The sequence below is a fragment of the Quercus lobata genome, chromosome 3 (genome assembly GCF_001633185.2).
Source record: "Quercus lobata isolate SW786 chromosome 3, ValleyOak3.0 Primary Assembly, whole genome shotgun sequence".
Taxonomy (NCBI): Eukaryota; Viridiplantae; Streptophyta; class Magnoliopsida; order Fagales; family Fagaceae; genus Quercus; species Quercus lobata.
In genome coordinates this window covers 1,214,734-1,235,611 of record NC_044906.1, presented here as the reverse complement: position 1 = coordinate 1,235,611, position 20,878 = coordinate 1,214,734, and the positions used below count along the sequence as shown (strand labels likewise).

The 20,878-nt window shown below is 39.5% G+C and overlaps 1 protein-coding gene and 1 pseudogene across 1 annotated transcript; both read right to left on the bottom strand.

Annotated features, from left to right (window-relative positions):
• Positions 1-272: 272 nt before the first annotated feature.
• LOC115979729 lies at positions 273-5,646 on the bottom strand (annotated as a pseudogene).
• Positions 5,647-10,593: 4,947 nt separating this feature from the next.
• Positions 10,594-20,878, bottom strand: LOC115981812 (sodium/hydrogen exchanger 2-like). Its single transcript, XM_031104173.1, has 15 exons — positions 20,366-20,878; positions 19,528-19,879; positions 19,283-19,401; positions 18,038-18,135; positions 14,334-14,393; positions 14,207-14,253; positions 13,922-14,116; positions 13,742-13,788; positions 13,121-13,187; positions 12,880-12,980; positions 12,669-12,770; positions 12,395-12,533; positions 12,243-12,305; positions 11,920-12,003; positions 10,594-11,271 (listed from the first exon to the last, which is right to left on the bottom strand). Exons 2-15 carry the CDS (start codon positions 19,699-19,701, stop codon positions 10,954-10,956), a joined length of 1,614 nt encoding a protein of 537 aa, XP_030960033.1. The 5' UTR covers positions 19,702-19,879; positions 20,366-20,878; the 3' UTR covers positions 10,594-10,953.

The following is a 20,878-nucleotide window of genomic DNA, read 5'->3' as shown; positions in this document are numbered from 1 at the left end:
GTGGACCTAGCATAACTCAGTTTCTGTTCAACAATTCAATATGATAGGATGTTAATTTCCACTAAGTTTGCGATCCGTGGACCTGGCATAACTCAGTTTCTGTTCAACAATTCAATATGATAGGATGTTAATTTCCACTAAGTTTGCGATCCGTGGACCTGGCATAACTCAGTTTCTGTTCAACAATTCAGTATGATATGACAAGATGCGAAATTTATAGAATGCATATTCGACGTAAATCTAAAAAAGATATCTGAATTGAAACTGCTTTATTAGTAATAATACCTTCTGAGATTATTTACATTCCAAGGATGGAGTACAAGTTTTTCATCTAGGTCTTCCAGATAGTAAGCCCCTATTCCTGCTACAGAAGTAATCCGGTATGGTCCCTCCCAGTTGGGTCCCAGTTTTCCCCAATTTGGATTCTTAGTGGCCCCCAGGACTTTTCTCAGCACTAGATCTCCTATGGCTAACGGCCTCATCCTTACATTGCTATCGTAGCTCCGCTTGAGTTTGTGCTGGTAGTAAGCTAGCCGAACCATTGCGCTCTCCCTTCGTTCTTCAATCAGATCTAGATTGTGTCCCAACATTGTATCATTATTGCTAGAAGAAAATGCATTGGTCTTCAACGTTGGGAATCCTGTTTCTAGGGGAATAACGGCCTCGGCCCCATAGGTCATAGAGAAAGGAGTTTCTCCCGTCGAACGTCGGGGTGTTGTCCGATACGTCCAAAGCACATGCGGTAGCTCTTCCACCCACTTTCCTTTCGCATCGTCTAGTCTCTTCTTGAGCCCATTGACAATGACCTTGTTAACAGCTTCAGCCTGCCCATTGCCTTGCGGATAAGCTGGAGTGGAATACCTGTTTTTTATTCCTAGCTCTGAACAGTATTTCCTGAAGGCATTGCTATCGAACTGAAGCCCATTGTCCGAAACAAGAGCTCGTGGAATACCAAATCGCGTAACAATATTCTTCCAGACAAACTTCTTCACATCCACGTCCCGGATGTTCGCCAAGGGTTCAGCTTCAACCCATTTAGTGAAGTAGTCTGTGCCGACGAGCAAGTACCTCTTGTTTCCTATAGCTTTTGGAAAAGGGCCGACAATGTCCAGTCCCCATTGCGCAAAAGGCCAAGGGCTTGAGAGAGGGTTAAGAACTCCTCCTGGCTGGTGAATATTCGGGGCATATCTTTGACACTGGTCACATTTCTTAACATACTCCTGCGCTTCTCTATGCATATTTGGCCACCAATAACCCTGCGTTAGTGCTCGGTATGATAGAGACCTCCCTCCGGTATGGCTCCCACAAATGCCCTCATGTAACTCTTCCAGGATTGATTCCGCTGTCTCAGGAGGCACACAGAGCAAGTATGGTCCAGGAGAAAGACCGTCTGTACAGCTTCTTATCCTCGGATAACCAGTACCGAGGTGCTCTTCTTCGTATTTTCTCGGCTTCCACCTTATCCTCGGGCAATGTGTCATTTTCGAGAAATTTTAATATAGGGTCCATCCAGTTTGGCGATGGACCAACTTGACGGATTTGGCGAACCTCCTTTTCTGGTGAGGTGGGAGTACACAAGTCTTCGACGACAATTACCCGAGGGAGATTTTGTACTGAGGAAGTGGCGAGGGTCGCCAAAGAATCAGCGTGGGTATTCTCCCCTCGTGGAATATGTAGTACGTCAAAAGATTCAAACTCAGCTCGCATTCGCCTTACTCGGTCCAGGTATCCTTGCATCCTTGGGTCTCTGGCCTCCAACTCTCCGGTTACTTGGCCGACAACCAGCCTTGAGTCCGAGAGCATCTTCACCGCCTTTCCACCCATTTTACGGACCATGCTCATTCCGATTATCAAAGCTTCGTACTCTGATTCATTGTTAGTAGCTGAGAACCCTAGCCTTAATGATTTCTCTATGATGACCTCTTCGGGGGATATCAAAACCAATCCCAGTCCAGCTCCCCGTTGGTTGGCAGCCCCATCCACGTATACCTTCCACACCGGCCATCCTGACGCGGATATTGTGCCAACCGCTTTCTCATCCATGTGATCTCGATTCCTACTAATCTCCTCAGGGCACTCAGCGAATTCAGCTACCAGGTCGGCGAGAACTTGACCCTTCACAGAGGTGCGAGGCATGTATTTGATGTCAAAAGCACCCAGAATCGTTCCCCACTTGGCTATTCTGCCGGTATAATCAGCACTTCTAAGTATGGATTTGAGGGGCAATTGGGTCAAGACAACTACAGTGTGAGCTTGAAAATAATGCGGAAGTTTACGTGTTGCATGGACGACTGCCAGTATGGCCTTCTCTAACGACAGATATCTCACCTCGGCTTCATGGAGGGATTTACTCACATAATAAACAGGCCTCTGAACGCCCTTGTCTTCTCGCATCAAGACAAAACTGACGGCGTGAGGAGCTACCGCCAGATAGGCATACAACACCTCATCCACTTCAGGGCTAGACATGATAGGTGGTTTAGCTAAATAGTCCTTCAACCGCTGGAACGCCTCGGCGCACTCCTCGGTCCATTCGAATCCCTTCCATTTATGTAACAGACGGAAAAAAGGACGACACCTCTCAGCCGACCTGGAGATAAACCGGTTCAAAGCGGCAGTCATCCCCGTCAACCTCTGCACCTCCTTTGGATTTCGAGGCGCTTGCAAATCGTTAATGGCCCTAATCTGATCTGGGTTCACCTCAATTCCCCTATGGGTCACCATGTACCCCAAGAATTTCCCGGAGCCTACACCAAAGGAACACTTCGAGGCGTTTAGGCGCAACCTATGCTCTCTCAATATCCCGAAGATGTTAGTGAGGTCCTTCACATGTTCAGTCACTACCTTGCTTTTCACCACCATGTCGTCAATGTAAACTTCAATGCTTCTGCCCAGCTGTGGCTCAAACATTTTAGTCATCATGCGTTGATAGGTTGACCCAGCATTCTTGAGACCGAAGGGCATCACCTTGTAATGGTAGTTCCCAACCGGGGTCACGAAAGCGGTCTTTTCTTGATCATCGGTGGCTAACGGAATCTGATGATACCCCTGAAAGGCATCCAAGAAACTCATCCTAGGGTGGCCCACAGTTGCATCCACCAGCTGGTCAATCTTCGGCATAGGAAATGGGTCCTTGGGGCATGCCTTATTAAGATCCGTGAAATCCACGCACACTCGCCATTTCCCCGTCTTCTTCTTCACCACCACCGTATTGGCCAACCATTGGGGGTAAAAGACTTCCTTGATAGCCCCAGCCTGTTTCAGCTTAATGACTTCACTTCTGACCGCTTCGGCATGCTCCTTCGACGGTCGCCGAGGGATTTGTCTCCTAGGGGGAATGGCAGGGTTCACATTGAGCCGGTGACAAATGAAACTTGGGTCTACTCCTGGGGCTTCATACGGGTCCCATGCAAAAACGTCCACATTGGCTCGGAGGAACTCCAGCAAACTCGCCTTCTCTTGTAGAGGTAGCTTAGCCCCAACCCGGAAGAATTTTTCCGGATCATCGGCGACAATCACCTTTTCCAGATCTTCACATTCCACCCCATTAGTTAGTATGTCTAGACCTGACGCTGGGGGCTTTAATTGCTATGAATCATTGTCGGCTGTAGCCGAGGTTTCGGCCTCTGGCCGATGTTGAGTGGCCGCTACTTGGCATTGCCGAGTAGCCGCTTGGTTCCCCACTATCTCCAGTACTTGGTCTCCGGATGGGTACTTCACCTTCTGATGTAGGGTGGATGAAACCGCTTTAAGTGTGTGAAGCCAAGGTCTGCCTAGGATGGCCGTATATGGGGAATAAACATCTACGACAATAAAATCCACCTCTACCACCTTCGTGCCTGACTGTACGGGCAACCTGATTAGCCCCATAGGAGTGACCAACCTTCCTTCAAAACTGACTAGAGGGGAAGTATAAGTTGTCAAATCCTCCTGTTTCAAACCTAGCCCCTTGTATAAATCCGGATACATCACATCCGCTGCGCTCCCCTGATCAACCATCACTCTTCGGATATCGTACCCACTAATCCTCAACGTGACCACCAAGGCATCCTCATGGGGTTGTATAGTTCCAATCAAATCTTCATCTGAAAAACCCAAAATCAAAGGGACTCGCCTCTTGGCCCTCTTCGATGCTTGAGAGCGATCCTCAGCGGGGAATCGGGACACCGACAACACTCTAGTGGGGCAAGAACCAGTTCTTCCCGGGGCCGCAAAGATGACATTGATCGTTCCTCGGGGGAGCCTTGACGAGGCATCCCCCCGCACCTCAGAACCTGCCTGGCTCCCCCTTCCGCTGGAGTGGTGCAAGAGTTGCTTTAATTTCCCTTCTCGGACCAATTGCTCCAGGTGGTCCCATAAATTCCTACAGTTGTCTGTCGTGTGCCCATGGTCTTGATGGTAATGGCAATACAAACTCGGGTTACGTTTCGTAGGCTCTCCCGCCATCCTGTTTGGCCATTTGAAGAATGGCTCATCCTTTATCTTTTCCAACACCTGCTGGACAGGCTCCCAAAACACTGCATTAACAACCTGGGCGTCCGCCGAGGTCGGCTGCACAGCGAAATCCCTCCTTGGTCGGCTATTATTATAACGATCCGACCTGAAATCCCTTCTCTCCTGAGGTATCGCTTTGGCCTTTCCCTTCCCCTGAAGTTGATCCTCCTCTATTCTTTTGTACTTCTCTATTCTATCCATCAACTGGCGCACACTGGTGACAGGTTTGCCCGTCAAGGATTTCCTCAAGTCGTGGTCAGCTGGGAGACCTGCCTTGAAGGTGGTTATAGCCACAGCGTCATTCTTCCCCCCTATCTCATTAAACATTTCCCAGTACCTATCCGAATAGCCCTTGAGAGTTTCGCCCTCTCGCATGGACAAGGTCAACAAAGAGCCCAGAGGCAAGGGAGTTCTGCTGCACGTAATAAAGCGAGCGCCAAAAGCTTGGGTTAGTGCTTTGAAGGATCCAATAGAATTGGCCCTTAAACCATTGAACCATCTCATCGCCGTCGGACCCAAACTCGACGGAAAAATCTTGCACATCAGAGCATCATCCCTGGAATGAATAGCCATCTTCTGGCTGTAATAACTTACATGTTCCACCGGATCCGAGTGGCCATCATACAGAAAGAAAGTAGGTTGATTAAACCGCCGAGGATGAGTAGCATCATCAATGCCTTTTGTAAAGGGTGATCTGGAAATTTGGCTCAGCGCTTTGTTCATCGCATCATTTCCCAAGCCCTTGCTTGTAGGACTTTTACGCCTCCGCCTATGATGACGCTCCTCCTCGTAGGAGAAAGTCTCACTCTGCGGGGTCCTCGACCTCCGCCTGTAGCTAGCCCCATCCGACTCCCCGGATGATGGTTCGGAGCGAAGTGGTGAACGCTCCCGTCGTACATGGCGTAACTCTCTCTTCAAATCCGCAATCTCACGTTGCAGGTCCCCATCATACTTCGCATGGGACACGTGACTCTTCCCGCGTGTACGGGTTCTCGTGGTATGAGTGGTATGCATGCTCCCCTCCTGGACTTCCCTCCGCTCGGGACTCTTTCGAGGACCACCGCGCTGAGAGCCCCTTGACTCCGCCTGATGCGGGCTAACATCACCCTGATGCAGCCCTGCTGCGGGGTGAGGCGGTTCCACTCCTTCCATCGAAAACGTTGTATTAGAGGTTATACAAGCTAACACAAGCTCTCCCCACAGACGGCGCCAATTGTAAGGACACGATTTGGTGACGAACCTAACAGTATTGGGTTCACACGTAAAAGGCCCAGACAATACAATTTTTAGAGCGTGGGTGTAAAGAACTAGGTTAACTATAGCATTTCCCTCCAAGATTTCCCTTAAACCAGTTTCAGGTACAGGGTCGGTCTCACAAATATTTTTCTTCGGTGAATAATACCACTTTCCCTTCTTACTTTCTTCTCTCTTCTTTCTCTCTATTTCTTCGTCCTCCTCTTTTCCTCTTTTTTCCCGATCCCCGTTTCAGGTTCTTCTTTTAGTTTATATACTTCCCTTTGCGCTTCATCCTTGCCGCACACGTGTAGGTTGAGTTCGGAGGATTTCTTTCTGTCCCATCTGGCACCTCCTGGAACTTCCTATGGGCAGCTGTAAGGCTGCCTTCCCACTGTTCAGGTATCACCTCCACATTAATGCGGCTAGAGAGTTGGTTGAGAGGTCATTAATGCGGAGGTAGCTGTAGCTTCAGATATTTGTTTGCCTTATCTCTTTCATTTTTAGTCGGCTACTCTACCCTTTGAGATGACCGAATTCGGAGCTCTAATCGTAATGAGCCCACGTCTTGATCGTCCTCGGAAACGATCGTCCTCGGACGAGTTATGCCGAGGACCAGGGTATCCTCAGACGGGTATACGGTCTCTGATGGGCCACTGGCCCAACAGTCCTGACCCCATTCTGAACCCTAGGGGCCCATTAATTGAACGATCCCCACAGTAATAAATAATTTTTTTATGGTTGTTATTGCAATAGATTATAAAATAATTGATATCAGATTATTGCAATGATATTTTCGTTGCAATTTCATATTTGTCATTGTAATAGATTGTAAAATAATTGATATTTAGTTATTGTAATAATTGCTTTATTGTAATAATCTATCACTTTGAAATTTTCATTGTAGTATACTACAAAAATAATTGTTATCAAGTTATTGCAATGATTTTTCAATTTAAGTTATTGCAACAAATTTTTGGTACCACCATTATACTATACTTCTTTCATTCTATGTGTAAGAAACGTGTAACTCCTGTATGTGTATTTGTTGCAATAACTTAAATTGAAAAATCATTGCAATAACTTAATACTAATTATTTTTGCAACAAATTTTTGGTACGACCATTATATATGTTATTGCAACAAATTTTGGTACCACCATTATATCATATACCTTATTACACACAGAAGTTACAGACACCTTAGTTTTGAATTAAAATTGTGACTTAACACCCCTTGTGTTTTTATCAAACTCACAGACACTTTGGCCACTCTCACCACTTTGAAATTGCTAACCCTAGTTCCATCTCCAACCAACCACACATTGACTTAGCTCACAATGCTCTTTACTGAAACCCCTCTCTCTTTTAGCTTTAACTTAGCTAACACTTTTGGCCTTTAGAGTAGCTTCAAAATGGGCTGAGATAATGTTTTTTTTTTTTTTTTTTCAAGCATATGACTTTTGACGTTGGTGATGGTGTTTGAGTTAGGTTTTGGCAATGGCTCGTGGTGTGCACAAAATCCTTTAAAGGAGTTGTATTTGGACTTGTTTACTTACTCGGTTAACAAGGAAGCCTCGGTTTCTAATTTGCTGATTACCATTTACCATGCAAGTGGAGAAGGAATGAGTTGGAATGTTTCCTTTTACAGGTTGTTGCATGATTGGGAACTAGATATATTCAGTGACATCCATCTTTATTACCCTATGGCGGGAGGGGGTCTTTAATTGGGAATGATATTTAATTTTGATGCTTGTTCATTCTATAAGGCTCTTTGTGGTACGGGTGGCATTCCTTTCCTTGAAATAGTTTTTTTTTTTTTTTTTTTTGGGTGAAGACTAGCGCTTGGGGTAAAATCCTTATTATTGATAATCTCATTAATAAGGACTTCTCTTTAATGGGTTGGTGTGATTTGTGTAGGTGCAACTGTGATTTTATTTGTGTGTGATGTGAAGTTTTCTTAATGTTTAGAGTTTGATGGGTAATGCTAGTGATAGTTTATCCTTATTATTTGCGTGAAAGCATTAGTTTGGAAAACATTCCTCAATAGTTTAGAATTTGGTGTCATCGAATTTGATGTGGTTAGTGTGAAGGGAGAGTGCATTTTTTGCATGTTTCAAAATGTAGAGACAGTGGCTGAGCCTGGAAGATATGATTTTGGGGGGCAAATAAAAATTTGATGAATAAGTAAATCCTTTTAAATTCCATGTTCCTATACATATAGTAATATAAAGGAGGATAAAGATTAATTTAAAATATAAAGTATAACACTAATATGTCTACTACAATTTTAAAAAAATTAATAATTAAATTTGATTCGTGCTTTACCGACTGGGATTAATTTCCTTATGCAAATAGGATTCGGTCAAGGCTTAACCGACTTAGGGCAACATATATAGTGGCAATCCAAGCCACACTTGGAAAGCCACTCACTTAACACTATTCAATACCGAAAAGGAGTAGGATTCTCTTCTTATATAATTTGAATTTCATACATATTCATTCACGCTATTTTGCTTCTCAATATCTCTATCTCTCTCGTTCCAACGTTGTTTTGCTGTTCTTCTCTCTCTGGAAGTCATGACAGACCTTATGTTAAGGTGGGCTGAACACGAATGGATTGAAGGGAAAGATAAGAATGCCTATGAACTGGCAAAGACGGCGAAATATTTTGACCCATACTTTGAAGGGGTGGACAGATACGTCACTGCGTTATCTATCCACCACGCGGGCGAGTTTGACAAGAACAAGCTTGGTTATACCGACCTCTATGCGCTCCTTGGCTTCAAGGCTGCTGATCACCCATCAATCACTCATAACTCCATCAAACAAAGGTATACTGAGTATGCAATGTTGGTGCATCCCAACGATTTTTCCTCCCCAATGGCGCATGGGGCTCTCAGACTCATGGACAAGGCGTGGGCGGTGCTGGGTAACGAGCAAAGGAGAGAAGACTATGACGTTTGTGTGGGTCTACGTCGACCAAAGCCAAAGAATATTGATAAGCCAGAAACCACTACTGAGACCTCTATTGCCGCTGCTACTGCCCAAGCTGATGATCAGAGGCCAAAGGTTGGGATGAAAAGATGTGCTCCTCTTACGGCTACGGCTGACGAAAACATGGGTCGGATGGTGCGTCACAGAAGGGTTTAGCCTGAGGCCAACTACGGCCGACGACAACATGGGTTGCTGGGGCGTCCTAGAAGGGTTTAGCCTAAGGCCAACCCTAGTCCATGATTCATTCTTTTAGTTTTCTTGCAAAAGAAACGAGTTTCTTGGTTTCTTGGTTTTAGTTTACTATGAAGAATATATAGGACTTGAGGGGTTTCATTATGTGTCTGAAAGATCTGAATATTTTGTAAAATTCCTTTTGAAATCAATGGAATTGTATGGTGTTTCATGTTTCATTTATGTTTTTCTTATAGAATAGATTTGCCATGGTTTTAATTGCATCATTAAAGTGCTGCAATTAATTTTGAGTTTATTTAGATCATATTGTCCATTATGGAACGGAATAACAGTATAATTTGTCAATGGCCTTGAAATTCGGCTGTACTTTTCTTCAATGTAAAGATTTAGAAATATTAGATTGTGAAAGCTCACTTGGTGTGTAAAACACTAGTGAATGTTTAGATCTCTAATTACAAAATAACCAACACAAGCTTATATTCAAACAATGTATGTGTGAAATATGAAATATGAAATATAAGCAATATGCAATTAAACAAACTACTTTACCACATAATTAATCACAAACACACTGGTAAGTGTTATCGAAAAGGAAACCGAAAAACTCGACGAAAAACCTCTCCACCACCATCCAAGCCGTAAAATGATCCACTAGAAAATTAGTTAGGATACATGAATGACAATAGACCCTCCAAACCTAATCTGTCTGATGCACCTAAGCCCTCCAAGCTTCTTACTCCAACAGGATTACGCCTAACCTTATCTTCTTTAGGTTTTCAGATCTCGCAATAAGCTCCATATTGCATCTGCCATCCTTAGCATCTTCCAATGTTTCCCAAGCTCCAAAAACACTCTCAACACTCTAAATGTGTGTGGGTTGTGTTTGGGTATAAATCTCCTCTCAATGGGTATAACAGTGGGAGAGGGAAGGAGAAGAAACTAGAAAGATTTCTCTTTAAGAATGAGTAGCTCTCTTTGTAATAAGGTGGGTGTGTTGTAGAAACCTTTCTTAGGGTTTTTCTCTCAATAGTCTCCTCACAATTTCTGTGGGTAATGAGGATATATATAGTATGAGTGATGAAAATACGAAAAGTCACTATTTTCAGCAAAACAGGGGAATTTCGCGAGTCACTCGCGACTGGTGCAAGTCGCGAATCCAAGTCGCGAGTTAACCTCCTGGACAGGCTGTACTAAACTGGACACCTGGCCTAACTGTTCACCTTATTGCATGTACTTCTCATGTGACCTTCAGCTATCTTAATTAAATCTTCACCACTTGATACTATACCCATTACAAATAAATCCCACAAAAATACAAGAAAATAAATTTGTTCAATTACAATACTATTTGTCATGGAATAAGCCAACACTAATGTTATGAGAGAAATCATAACTTAATCCCCTCATAAATTATTTTCTTTGTTTATCATCGTTTATGGTATCCGACATCCAGCAAAGGATAACGGTCTTGTTTTTCGTTAGTAAAATACATATCTTGGTTACTTCCAAAGATGAGGTGCATCCTCCAGATCAATGAGAGATTGAGTTTCAATATTTTGGATGTGCCAAAATGAATATGTTAATCAATCAAATTTGGGCATAGCTTCGATCGGATCAATCCTTGAAAAAGGACCATCCTTCTACTCTTAAATGGGCCATATGTAATGTAAAAAACACATCAGCCTTAAGATATCAGATATCGCATATCAAAAGATAGGTGGCTTACATTTTAAATCCTAGTGTGCGACAAAAATTACATAAACAATCACAGAAACCATAAATTACAATACATTAAACCCTAAGTTCTTTTGTTGACAGCAAAATAATTATGATATCAAAAAATACCCCTCTGGCTTGGGGTATATGCAATCAGCTATACATGGTACATGCAGTTTACATTATGATACACAGCCTTCTCACTACCCTAAAGTCTGATAACAACTTTCACAAGTCGGTTCAAAGGCCTGTGGTGCTTGATCTTCTGGAAGATGTATACAATTTACAATATAATATTGTACATCTTTGCTTGGCTGCCTTCTCATTCCCCTTCCCCTTGTACGAAACTCCGTTCAGTTGGTGATCCAGGAACAAATGGAACAAAACCCCGGCCACCAAATACAGGTCGCATGAAGGCATTATCAAACTTACGCCAGTAATAGTGAACTGTGTGTGTAGGGGTGGCCAGGAGTGCACGTATGCTGCCCGGTCGTGGTATATCAAGCTCAGAATCCAGCCCCTCCCCAAGAAGTGGCACAGAGACTGATTTTGGAGTCGATGGATCTGACATCACCATGCTGGTTGTTTGTTTTGAACGAGCCAAGAACCGTATAAGAGGTTTAGTCATCAACCCAAACACCTGACCAGAATTATACATGAAGAGTGATTACCATCATTAAGAAATATTTCCTACATAAAACCCATTCATATAAAGTAGCTAACATGACTTTTGTAAATAAAACCTAAACTCTGATCAATACAACTGCCGCAAAAGCTAAAGGGGAGGGGCTGTTGGTTTTCTGGTTCCCCTCAGGAGCATTATAACTAAGACGACAACATAGAAAAAGAGGACGCGGCCAATTACAATGATTTGAACTAAATGGAGCAATTATATTCTTGGTACACAAGGATAGTTAACACACTTATAAGTTCTTAACCAAAAGATGAAATAAAAGAACAACCAAAATGGCAAGCATCATCATATTCTCTCAAATTTTCTTTTCATTGTAGACCTAGTCAGCTAATTCACAGCAAATTACAAATCCTCGCCATATCAAGAGGTCAAATCACTATATTAACATGAATTCATATATAACCAAACTCTGACTACATAAACAAGTTTGAAAATCGAGGGGCCAACCAGATACGCACAAAAATTAGTGCAGCAGAACAAATGGCTTAAATAATATTTACCGTTAGAGAACCCGTTAAATCCAGTAAAAGCAATTTCATAATCACAAAATAGGCAGAAGATGTTTAGCAAAAAAATAGGGAGGAGATGTCTCACCACTGTGCTGAAGAGAACAACAGTTATGGTGCTGGTGATCAAGATTGCATTCGCTCGCAATTGAGTATGCCCTAATCGTGTGAACTGCATTTTGAAAAGTAAATTTTTTACTGAACAATTTCATCTGCACTATCATCTCTCTCTATCTCAAAAGTACGCACTGTTTTACATGAAATTGTAAGCATGTTCTTATTTTACTGAGGATAGTGTAAAGAAGAACTGAAATTTCCCACAGTTCATATTATTCTTAACTTTTTTGTGTGACTTCTTATTTAAATTCAAGGTCTTTTGGCCACAAATAAAACGGCATGTCCATATCTTACCTGATTATAAGCGAGTGCCATAGACACAGCACCTCTCATGAGACCAGCCCACCATATTACCACCTACAAAAAGAAAATTGTTGGCATGTCTTGGTAGATCAATAAAGTAGCAAAGGAAGAAAATAATACTGTGACAGAAACAGAACACATACTTGCTTCCTGAGGCTGAGTTTCTCACTTTGATTTTTTTTAAATAGGTTGATTAAGAATGATAGGGGGAAAACAAAAGCTGCTCTTCCAACCATTATCAGAACTATCAGTATTGAACTCACTGCCACTGATGTTCCGGGACTGCAAAAGGCAAAATCAAGCATGCATGCTTTTACATTTTGTTTGAAAAATACATACTATTATTCCTAATAGCTATTATGGTTCAATAAATCAAGAAATCATAATTGCAAGGACTTGCTAGTATTTAGATAGTACCTGTCACTAACAAATCTCCACTTTTCAATGTCCAAGGCATCCATTCCAACATAAAGGAATATAAAAGTCTCAGCAACAAATGACAGGGTTGCAAAAGCATGCCTGCAATAATTTTTAGACAAAACTGAAGTATTAGGTATATGACAAATTGACCTTTCTATACACAGACAAATGGGTTCAAATGGTCAGAATAACTTCTAAGATCACATACTTGGTAGTAACTCTTGAACCTTCAGTTACATTGTGCCAGGTGTAATGGGACATCACAATCCCACAAAAGAACACAGTGAGAATGCCACTTAAATAGAACAACTGCAGAACAGATCAAATATACCAGCGTCTTAGTCATATGACCAATAATTAGCAATCTATCAAATCTACATAGAGCACTTGAAACTTGGAAAGTCAGGGAAGAAAACAAAGAAATGCCATAAAGCTATTAGAAACCTTACTTCAGCCAACATATATGAAAGGTATGCCATGAGCATCATTAGAGCAACTTCTCGATCAGTTGAGTGCCTGAATGTCAGATAAAAAATTATTTTAGTCAAATATTATACATGATTCTAACATACTCCTTACCTACAGCAGTTTTTTTTTTTTTTTGGGAGGGTGGAGGCCGGGAAGGGGGAGGGGAGGGGGATCAGGCTGAAAACTAGGGCACCATTCTACGGATTAGTTATCAGTCACCATAGTCTTTGTCATGAAACAGTTTCAATAAAATTCTTATTTTATGTTTGATTAACTCAACCACTGATCCAACTGACATAGACAAGAAGGCACCTCGTTAGTTTGACCAGTTCCCTTTCAACATAGAAAAGTCAAATGAATGATATAAAGATCAGAAAAGGCATCTTCATACTATGAGACTTGGCCCAGTTTCAGGATTAACAAACAATGAAATACTATTATCAGAATACTAGTAAATGCAGCATGCCAATGAGCTCTAGCTCAACTAGGACATCCTCCCCAACATCAGGAATTCAAGACCCACCATGTGTGTAAGTTACCAATTAAGCATAATTAAATACAAGTAAATGCAGCATGAGATCATTCCAATTCAGACAACATACCTGCCAAAATATAGCTTTTTGATGATGTAAGCACTTAATAGCCCAGTCTGCAAAGGGAAAGAAGTATGTCATACCATAGTAGAATAGCACATTAGCAGAACAGTCTTAGTTACTCACCCATACAAGACTGTGTGTGTGTGTGTGTGAGAGAGAGAGAGAGAGAGAGAGAGAGAGAGTTACCATCGCCCCTAGCAATGTGCTTGTGGCAAACAAATAAAGGAGGTTTCCAGTGAAATGCAAAGCAATACTGGGGTCAATTTTAGTGACGTCAAAGCTCTGGATCGCATTGAAAAGCACCACAGATGTGGCATCATTTACAACACCCTCCCCGAATACAAGACTGTAAAGTAAAGGTGTCTCATCCTGATTAAGCACCTGCACCATTACACGAGAGGGGTTAAGTTTTTAAGAGTCAGTGCCTTCAACTGTTTGAAAAATCTACTACAATGACAACATCTTCCATACCTGCAATGTGCATACAGAATCCGTTGCAGCAAATATTGCACCAATGGCTGAAAGAATAAATGAATATAATAAGGACCAAATAGAGAACAAAGTTCATAGAAACAGAAAGGAATGACAGAGGCAGTACCTAGATAATCCCCTATGTCCAATGAACCAATATCCATTTTTTTGAAGATCTGAATAACACCTGAGAGAAGATTCAGAATTTTACAGTCAGAAAAAGATAATCAAATTTTAAATCACTTAAACTATGTGCTTTTTTGGCTAGGACAAACATACTTTAGCCATATCAAATATGTACTTGCAACAAACAGGGGGGAAGATAAATAAACTTGAAAGAAAAAGAATGTATGTATTTATGCTAAGATACTCATCCATTTTGTCCTAAGCAGCTCACTTAGATAAATTGAACTTTTAAATGTAAATACATCACACTCTTTTCACCCTTTCAAACAAAATGAATTACTGACATAGTGCTTCCATAAACCATCTCTGAATATAAAGACAAAGTGCCTAGACCAAATCAAACACAAAGATTGCAGAATAAACTGTAAGGATATGAGAATTGCACTTCTTACAAAGTGAAATTTGATAATCCAACAATTGAAACACATTCAAATTTATTAATTCCAATAAATAAGCAATGATACTAGTTACCAAGAACCTCCCCAAATGTCCCTAGTTAATTCAACTTAACAAGACTATTTAAAGACAGCTAGACATACATTGTTTCTTCTGCTAATATCTTAGCAGCACATTCTCTAAAATCATAAGGTATTGGAATGTGATTATTTGCAGACTTGTACCTTCTGGGACATTAGTCTTGCAAATATCAATAAAATTGATCAGTGGCTATCTCCCTTGGCAGGGGATTACTGCTTATGTGACATAGAGAGTGAGTCAGAAGCTTCAATGGGGAACAAAAAGACATCAAATGCTAGCATGCAGTTACTCTTCAAGAAAATGTTAGTATGCAGTAGGAAAAGTTTCTAAAATGAATCATTTATTTTCACTTGTTGATTTGAAAGACCATATTAAAGAATTGCAAAATTGCTAGAGGACTGTTAACTAGAGAGCAAGAAATAGAGTGAATGAGAATGACAGATCATCATAGATGACTGATTTGATTGAGTAAGAAAGGCAGCCTTTGCAGCCACAATCTATCCTACAATAGAAAGGAATAAACAGCATTTTTTGTAACTGATTTCTGCATATAAATGATATATCTTAAAAGAATATAAAAGACAAAAATGAGTGAAATGTATCAGCACCAAAAATCTGGCTGATTGTGCTTGAGACACAGATTTGTGCTGAGTGGGCTTGCTGGTTAGGTTCAAAGCAAGTTACAATTCATTCCAAGTAGATGCTTCCTCCAATAGATTGGTTAATATTGAATACAGGTGGCTCTCTTACCACTGAAAAAGGGGGTTCAGGTGGTGCTTTGAGGAGACCATGATGGCAGCTGCTCATGAATTTGCAGCCACATTTGGGGCTAGAATTGTGTGACAGCATGACTTGGAAGTTCAACACTGGTTAGGTTTTAACTGCTCAGAGAAGAATAAGAAGGTACATACTACTGACTCCATGAATGCCAGCCATATTTTGAATGTGATAAGATGCCTAGCCTAAGAAATTGTACAGGAACTATTGGCTCCCTTAGTAATCTTGTAGATTAGCGATGTTGCCATCTATCAGAGAAGTCATAGCTTGGCGGATATACAGCCAATAAATATTACTGTATAGAAAGTAGGATAGACAATTTGTGTTTTATAGAGATTCCAAGAAAGCTTTAGTCATTTTTTTTTTTTTTTTTTTGAGAAAAGAAAGCTTTAGTCATCTATGTGAAGATATTAGTCTATGGGCAAAAAATATAGGTACAATTCCTTAGGTACAATGCATTAGGTTCCCCAATTAAATTCAAACACATGGTTACATTGACCAATAAAACACAAATAATGTTATCTTTTCCAAGAATACTTATATCCAATGGAACTATGTATTTAACTTTTTTAGAAGAACTATGTATTAAAATTTAATTGGAGAAACTGATGTATTGCATCAAATTCAAAACTTCTTTTTTTCATCCCTAAACTTTTAAAACATTACACTTTCTGTCCTTCTGTCCACTTTTGTGAATTTTTATCGTACCTGTCTAACTAGGTAGCACTATTTTTAGCATTAGAGAATCTAACAAGATCATTACAGTGAAAAATAGTAATAATAATATGTACACACAAGGTGAAAACATATGTATTTAAATTTGTTTCTGTCCCTAAAGTTTGCATCACATCCAAAAGTTCTTTTAATACCTAAACTATTAAAACATTAGACTTTCTCTCCTTTCGTCCACTTTTGTTAACTTTTATCCTACCTTTCTAACTATGCATCACTATTTTTAGCAGTACAGAATCTCACATATCTAACATGATCATTACATTAATAAATAAATAAAAAAGCACACACATGAGGTGAAAACATATGTATTTAAGTTTGCTTATGTCCCTAAAGTTTGAATCAAATTCAAAAGTTCATTTTTAATCCATAAACTATTAAAATGTTACACTTTCTGTCCTTTCGTCCACTTTTATCCTACATTTCTAACTAGGTAGGATTAGAGAATCTGACATGTCTAAAATGATTATTACATTTTTTTTTTTTAAATAGTACATGCATGAGGTGGAAACATATGTATTTAAATTTGTTTGTGCCTAAAGTTTGAATCAAATTCAAAAGTTCTTTTTTCATCCGTAAACTAATAATACGTTACGCTTTCTGTCCTTTGGTCCACTTTTATCCTATCTTTCTAACTAGTTAGCACTATTTTTAGCATTAGAGAATCTGACATTCTAACATGATCATTAATTTTTTTCTTTTAGAAAAAAAAAAATAAAAATAAAAACACCCATGAGGTGAACAATTGGCATGAAACCATTGGTCACATGCACGACATAAATGATTTAAAGTTTAGGAACAAAAGAGAAATTTTTTCAATAGTGCAGTGGTGAAAAAAGATTTTTAAAGTTTTAAGGACAAAAAGTGCAAGGCTTTCAATAGTTTAGGGATGAAAAATGAACTTCATGCAAACTTTAAGGTCGAAAAAAATGTTTAGCTATATATACATTCTTCTAACTTCTCATCACTGTATCAATGTCTCTTCTAATAAGATGATGGAACCAAGAAAGTCAACAATTTGAAGAACCCAGACCTCTATAATTACCTCCCTGTGCATGCAACTCTCAGGCAGAAGGCTCAAAACCATCTGTCCCAGGCCCTACAAGGTAACATCTTACAGTTATCAGAAAACTTTACTCTGTTGTATCCAGCACCACAATAGGAACTATTTGTTCAGTCATAAGGGTCTAGGAATCAATGGGTGACCTATAGGTTACCACCAGTCTAGCTTCAGAAGCATTGCTGAAAAGCATGACATAAAATTAAAAATATTGATAATAAGTCCACATAATTTAGATGTTATCGTCCTTACAAACATCTAATGCAGCAACCAAATCATTTGAGATATGCCACCGTATCCACAAAATCATCTGATTATTATTTAAGATTCTATTACCAATATGCATACATATGGAAAAGATTATTAATCAAATTATTGTCAAAGGTAAGTAATCCAAAAATAGTAACGTAGAATGACATAACAATACATATCAAACAATTTATTTGGAGATAAAACCATTGCCAACACATGAGAGTGCTGTCGAACAGAAAAAGGATGCAGTTTAGCAAACTTGACACATACCTTCTCTTGCCTCTATACTACTAGAAGGAAAAAATTTAAGTAATAAAAAAACACAAATATAATGTTGCTAGATGTACCTAATGATATGATGCCACAGGATATTAATGTACCAACAGCACCAAAGAGAATGATAGTCATAAAGTTTTCAAAAAATCGCTTCTTTTTCACCTGAAACCTGGTAAAAATAACAGAGATCAAGATCATATATCAGAAAGGCTGGAAAAAATATATTAAAAGAATCCATCATTAATATGAGATTAATGGAAGTCATGTGAAGATATAAATTTCAACCATAACACACACACACGCACATATGGCACTTAGCTTAATGAAAACATATTGCAACTATGCGTTATTTTCTTATCCTGTTGGGTCAACAAATCGATTGTTTTAGAATCTTTATTCATCAGATAAGAACAGAATGGAGAAAAAGAAGGAATTTGTGTGAGCAGGTCAGAAACAATGAGATTGGTAAAGTTAACTGGAACTCATACAGCTCCGAATGATTGGTAAACAGAAACTGTCTGCATGATCCTAAAATCCTAGACTTCTTGAGTTTCTATCATTGCTCAGCCAACATATTTCCTTGTCTATAAATCTTAATTTGATGAAGTTGCCTAATTCAATACCACAAGAATCAATATGTACTGAGAACTAGTTTCAGATAATGGACATATCGAAGCTGGAACCTGTTAGACATTACATCCTTCTTAATAATCAGTTAAGCATTTGTGTCTAAAATAACTTCTAATTATCAAAAATATCCAATATTCTGATTCTTGTTTCTAACCTTTTATAAAAAAAATAAATAAATAAATAAAAAATCTGACATTCCTTTCTACTTTCTACAAAGCATATTCCTCAATTAGATCATTTCCCACAGTGAAATTTAATTGACATCATCCATGATCTTATCTTCTACTTATAATAAGTCTTTCACTTCAATGTATTTTGGAAAATCAAACTTGATGAGTCAAGTTAAGAGAACCTGACTCACAGTCTCAAACTAAGGCAGTGAAAATGCTGAAACAAGTTTTTTGGGTTCCCGAATGCCATAGCACCCAAAGATAAGCAAGCTTGAAAGTCACTTGAGTTCTTTCAGAGAAAAAAAATGGCAACTGTAAATGAAATAATTAGCAATATAAGCTACCCACCACAATTTCAAAGGCAACCATAGTCAAACACACTTGTAATCTACAATTTCCCCCCCCCTCAAATCACTCGAAAGCAACAATTGATGCATAAGAAAAAGCATATCACTCATATTAAACAACAAATTAAGATGCAAGCATTGAATATAAATTAAGAGACTAAAATTTTACCCAGCATTGAATATGATAGGCGGCAGAAGGTATATGAAGAAAAGATCTTCACTAAACACTAAAAGATGCGAGCTTTTCCCCCCGCTCACGAGCAAAATAACAATTCCAGTACACACACCCTGCAACCAATACAACATAAAACAAAAAAAACAAAAAATCAGATTAAACACTTGCATAACTAACTCTACCAATGCCTAAACTAACATTATAACTAACTCAAAAGCCAATATCTCTATAAAACTCACAATAAAAAGGGCAGTGATCGACTCGTTAACCCAACGATTCTCCTCTAGAAGATGGCCGATCACAATACACGCGCAGAGGAGCGCCACGAAGAGGTTCATGGAGACCACAGAGGCGTGATCAGACGTAGATAGAGATTGCAACTTTGACACAGCATAGCTCAATTCGATCCCCATTGTTTGTTCCACCAATTTAGTACACAATCAATCTAAGTTATATTATATATATATATATATATACTTAATTTCAATTATAGAAGATTTTGATTTCCTTTAATAGCCAATAATTAATAGTATCTATGTCTCCGAGCTGTCCATATCATCAGAATTTCGGATCTCAGTAATCAAACAAGCTCTGCATTCAAATAAACCAAACAAATTAAGCGAACTTCTTTGTATATTCAGTCTCAGAATTGAAAAATACGAATTGCTTCAAAAAAAAAAAAAAAAGCAAAAATAAGAAAAGAAATGAAGATTACAACAGTGAATTGTTTGGTTGCTGAGAAAATGTAGGAAACATAGCGATCTCTGCCTAAGTTTAGGTGAAAGCTTTCTACCGTCCAAAAAAACAACAGAAAAATTCAAAAAAAAAAAAAAAAAAACTCCAAAATTGAAAATTCGTTTTCTTTTGCTTCTCTCAGGAACCAAACAACCGCGAAGGATCGTTTCTGTCTAAGTTTAGGTGAAACCTTTCTACTGTCCGAATAAACAAAAACAACAGAAAAAAAATTCAAAAAAAAAAAACTCCAAAATTTATTTTCTTTTGCTTTTCTCAGGAACCAAACAACGGCGAAGAATCGTATCGTTTCGATAACGTAGTTGAGAAAGGTAAAACGCTTACCGAAAGCGCTTGGGAGGTACATGCAGAGAGAAGAGAAGGCAACGAAGCTTTGGAAATCGGTAAACGAAGACAGAGGATTCGAATAACAGAGAAAGAGAGAGAGAGAGCACGCAATCAATCAATCAATCAATCTCTGGTTCGAAATCCTCGCTGAATGCAAGCAAAAGATCTACGGCTCTACTATTTTCGTTTCCACAAAAAATAAGAAAATGCCACAAAATTTTTCAGTATAGCTCCTCGAAGCTCAGGCTCGCCAAAATTTATACGTCTGTGTCTCTCTGTGTGTGTGTTTATATATATAGAGAGAGAGAAAGAGAGAGAGAGAGAGAGAGACACGGAGATTCACGAATCTATTGTAACTGCAAGGCTAGATGATAAGCAAAGTTTCTTAGAGAGAGAGAGAGAGAGGAAATCTCTGGAAAGAGAGATAATTGAAGAAAGTGGTTAGAGAGAGAGAGTGAGAGAATCACGGAACTGGAAGATGAAAAAGCGAATGAGGGGACAGAGATGAAG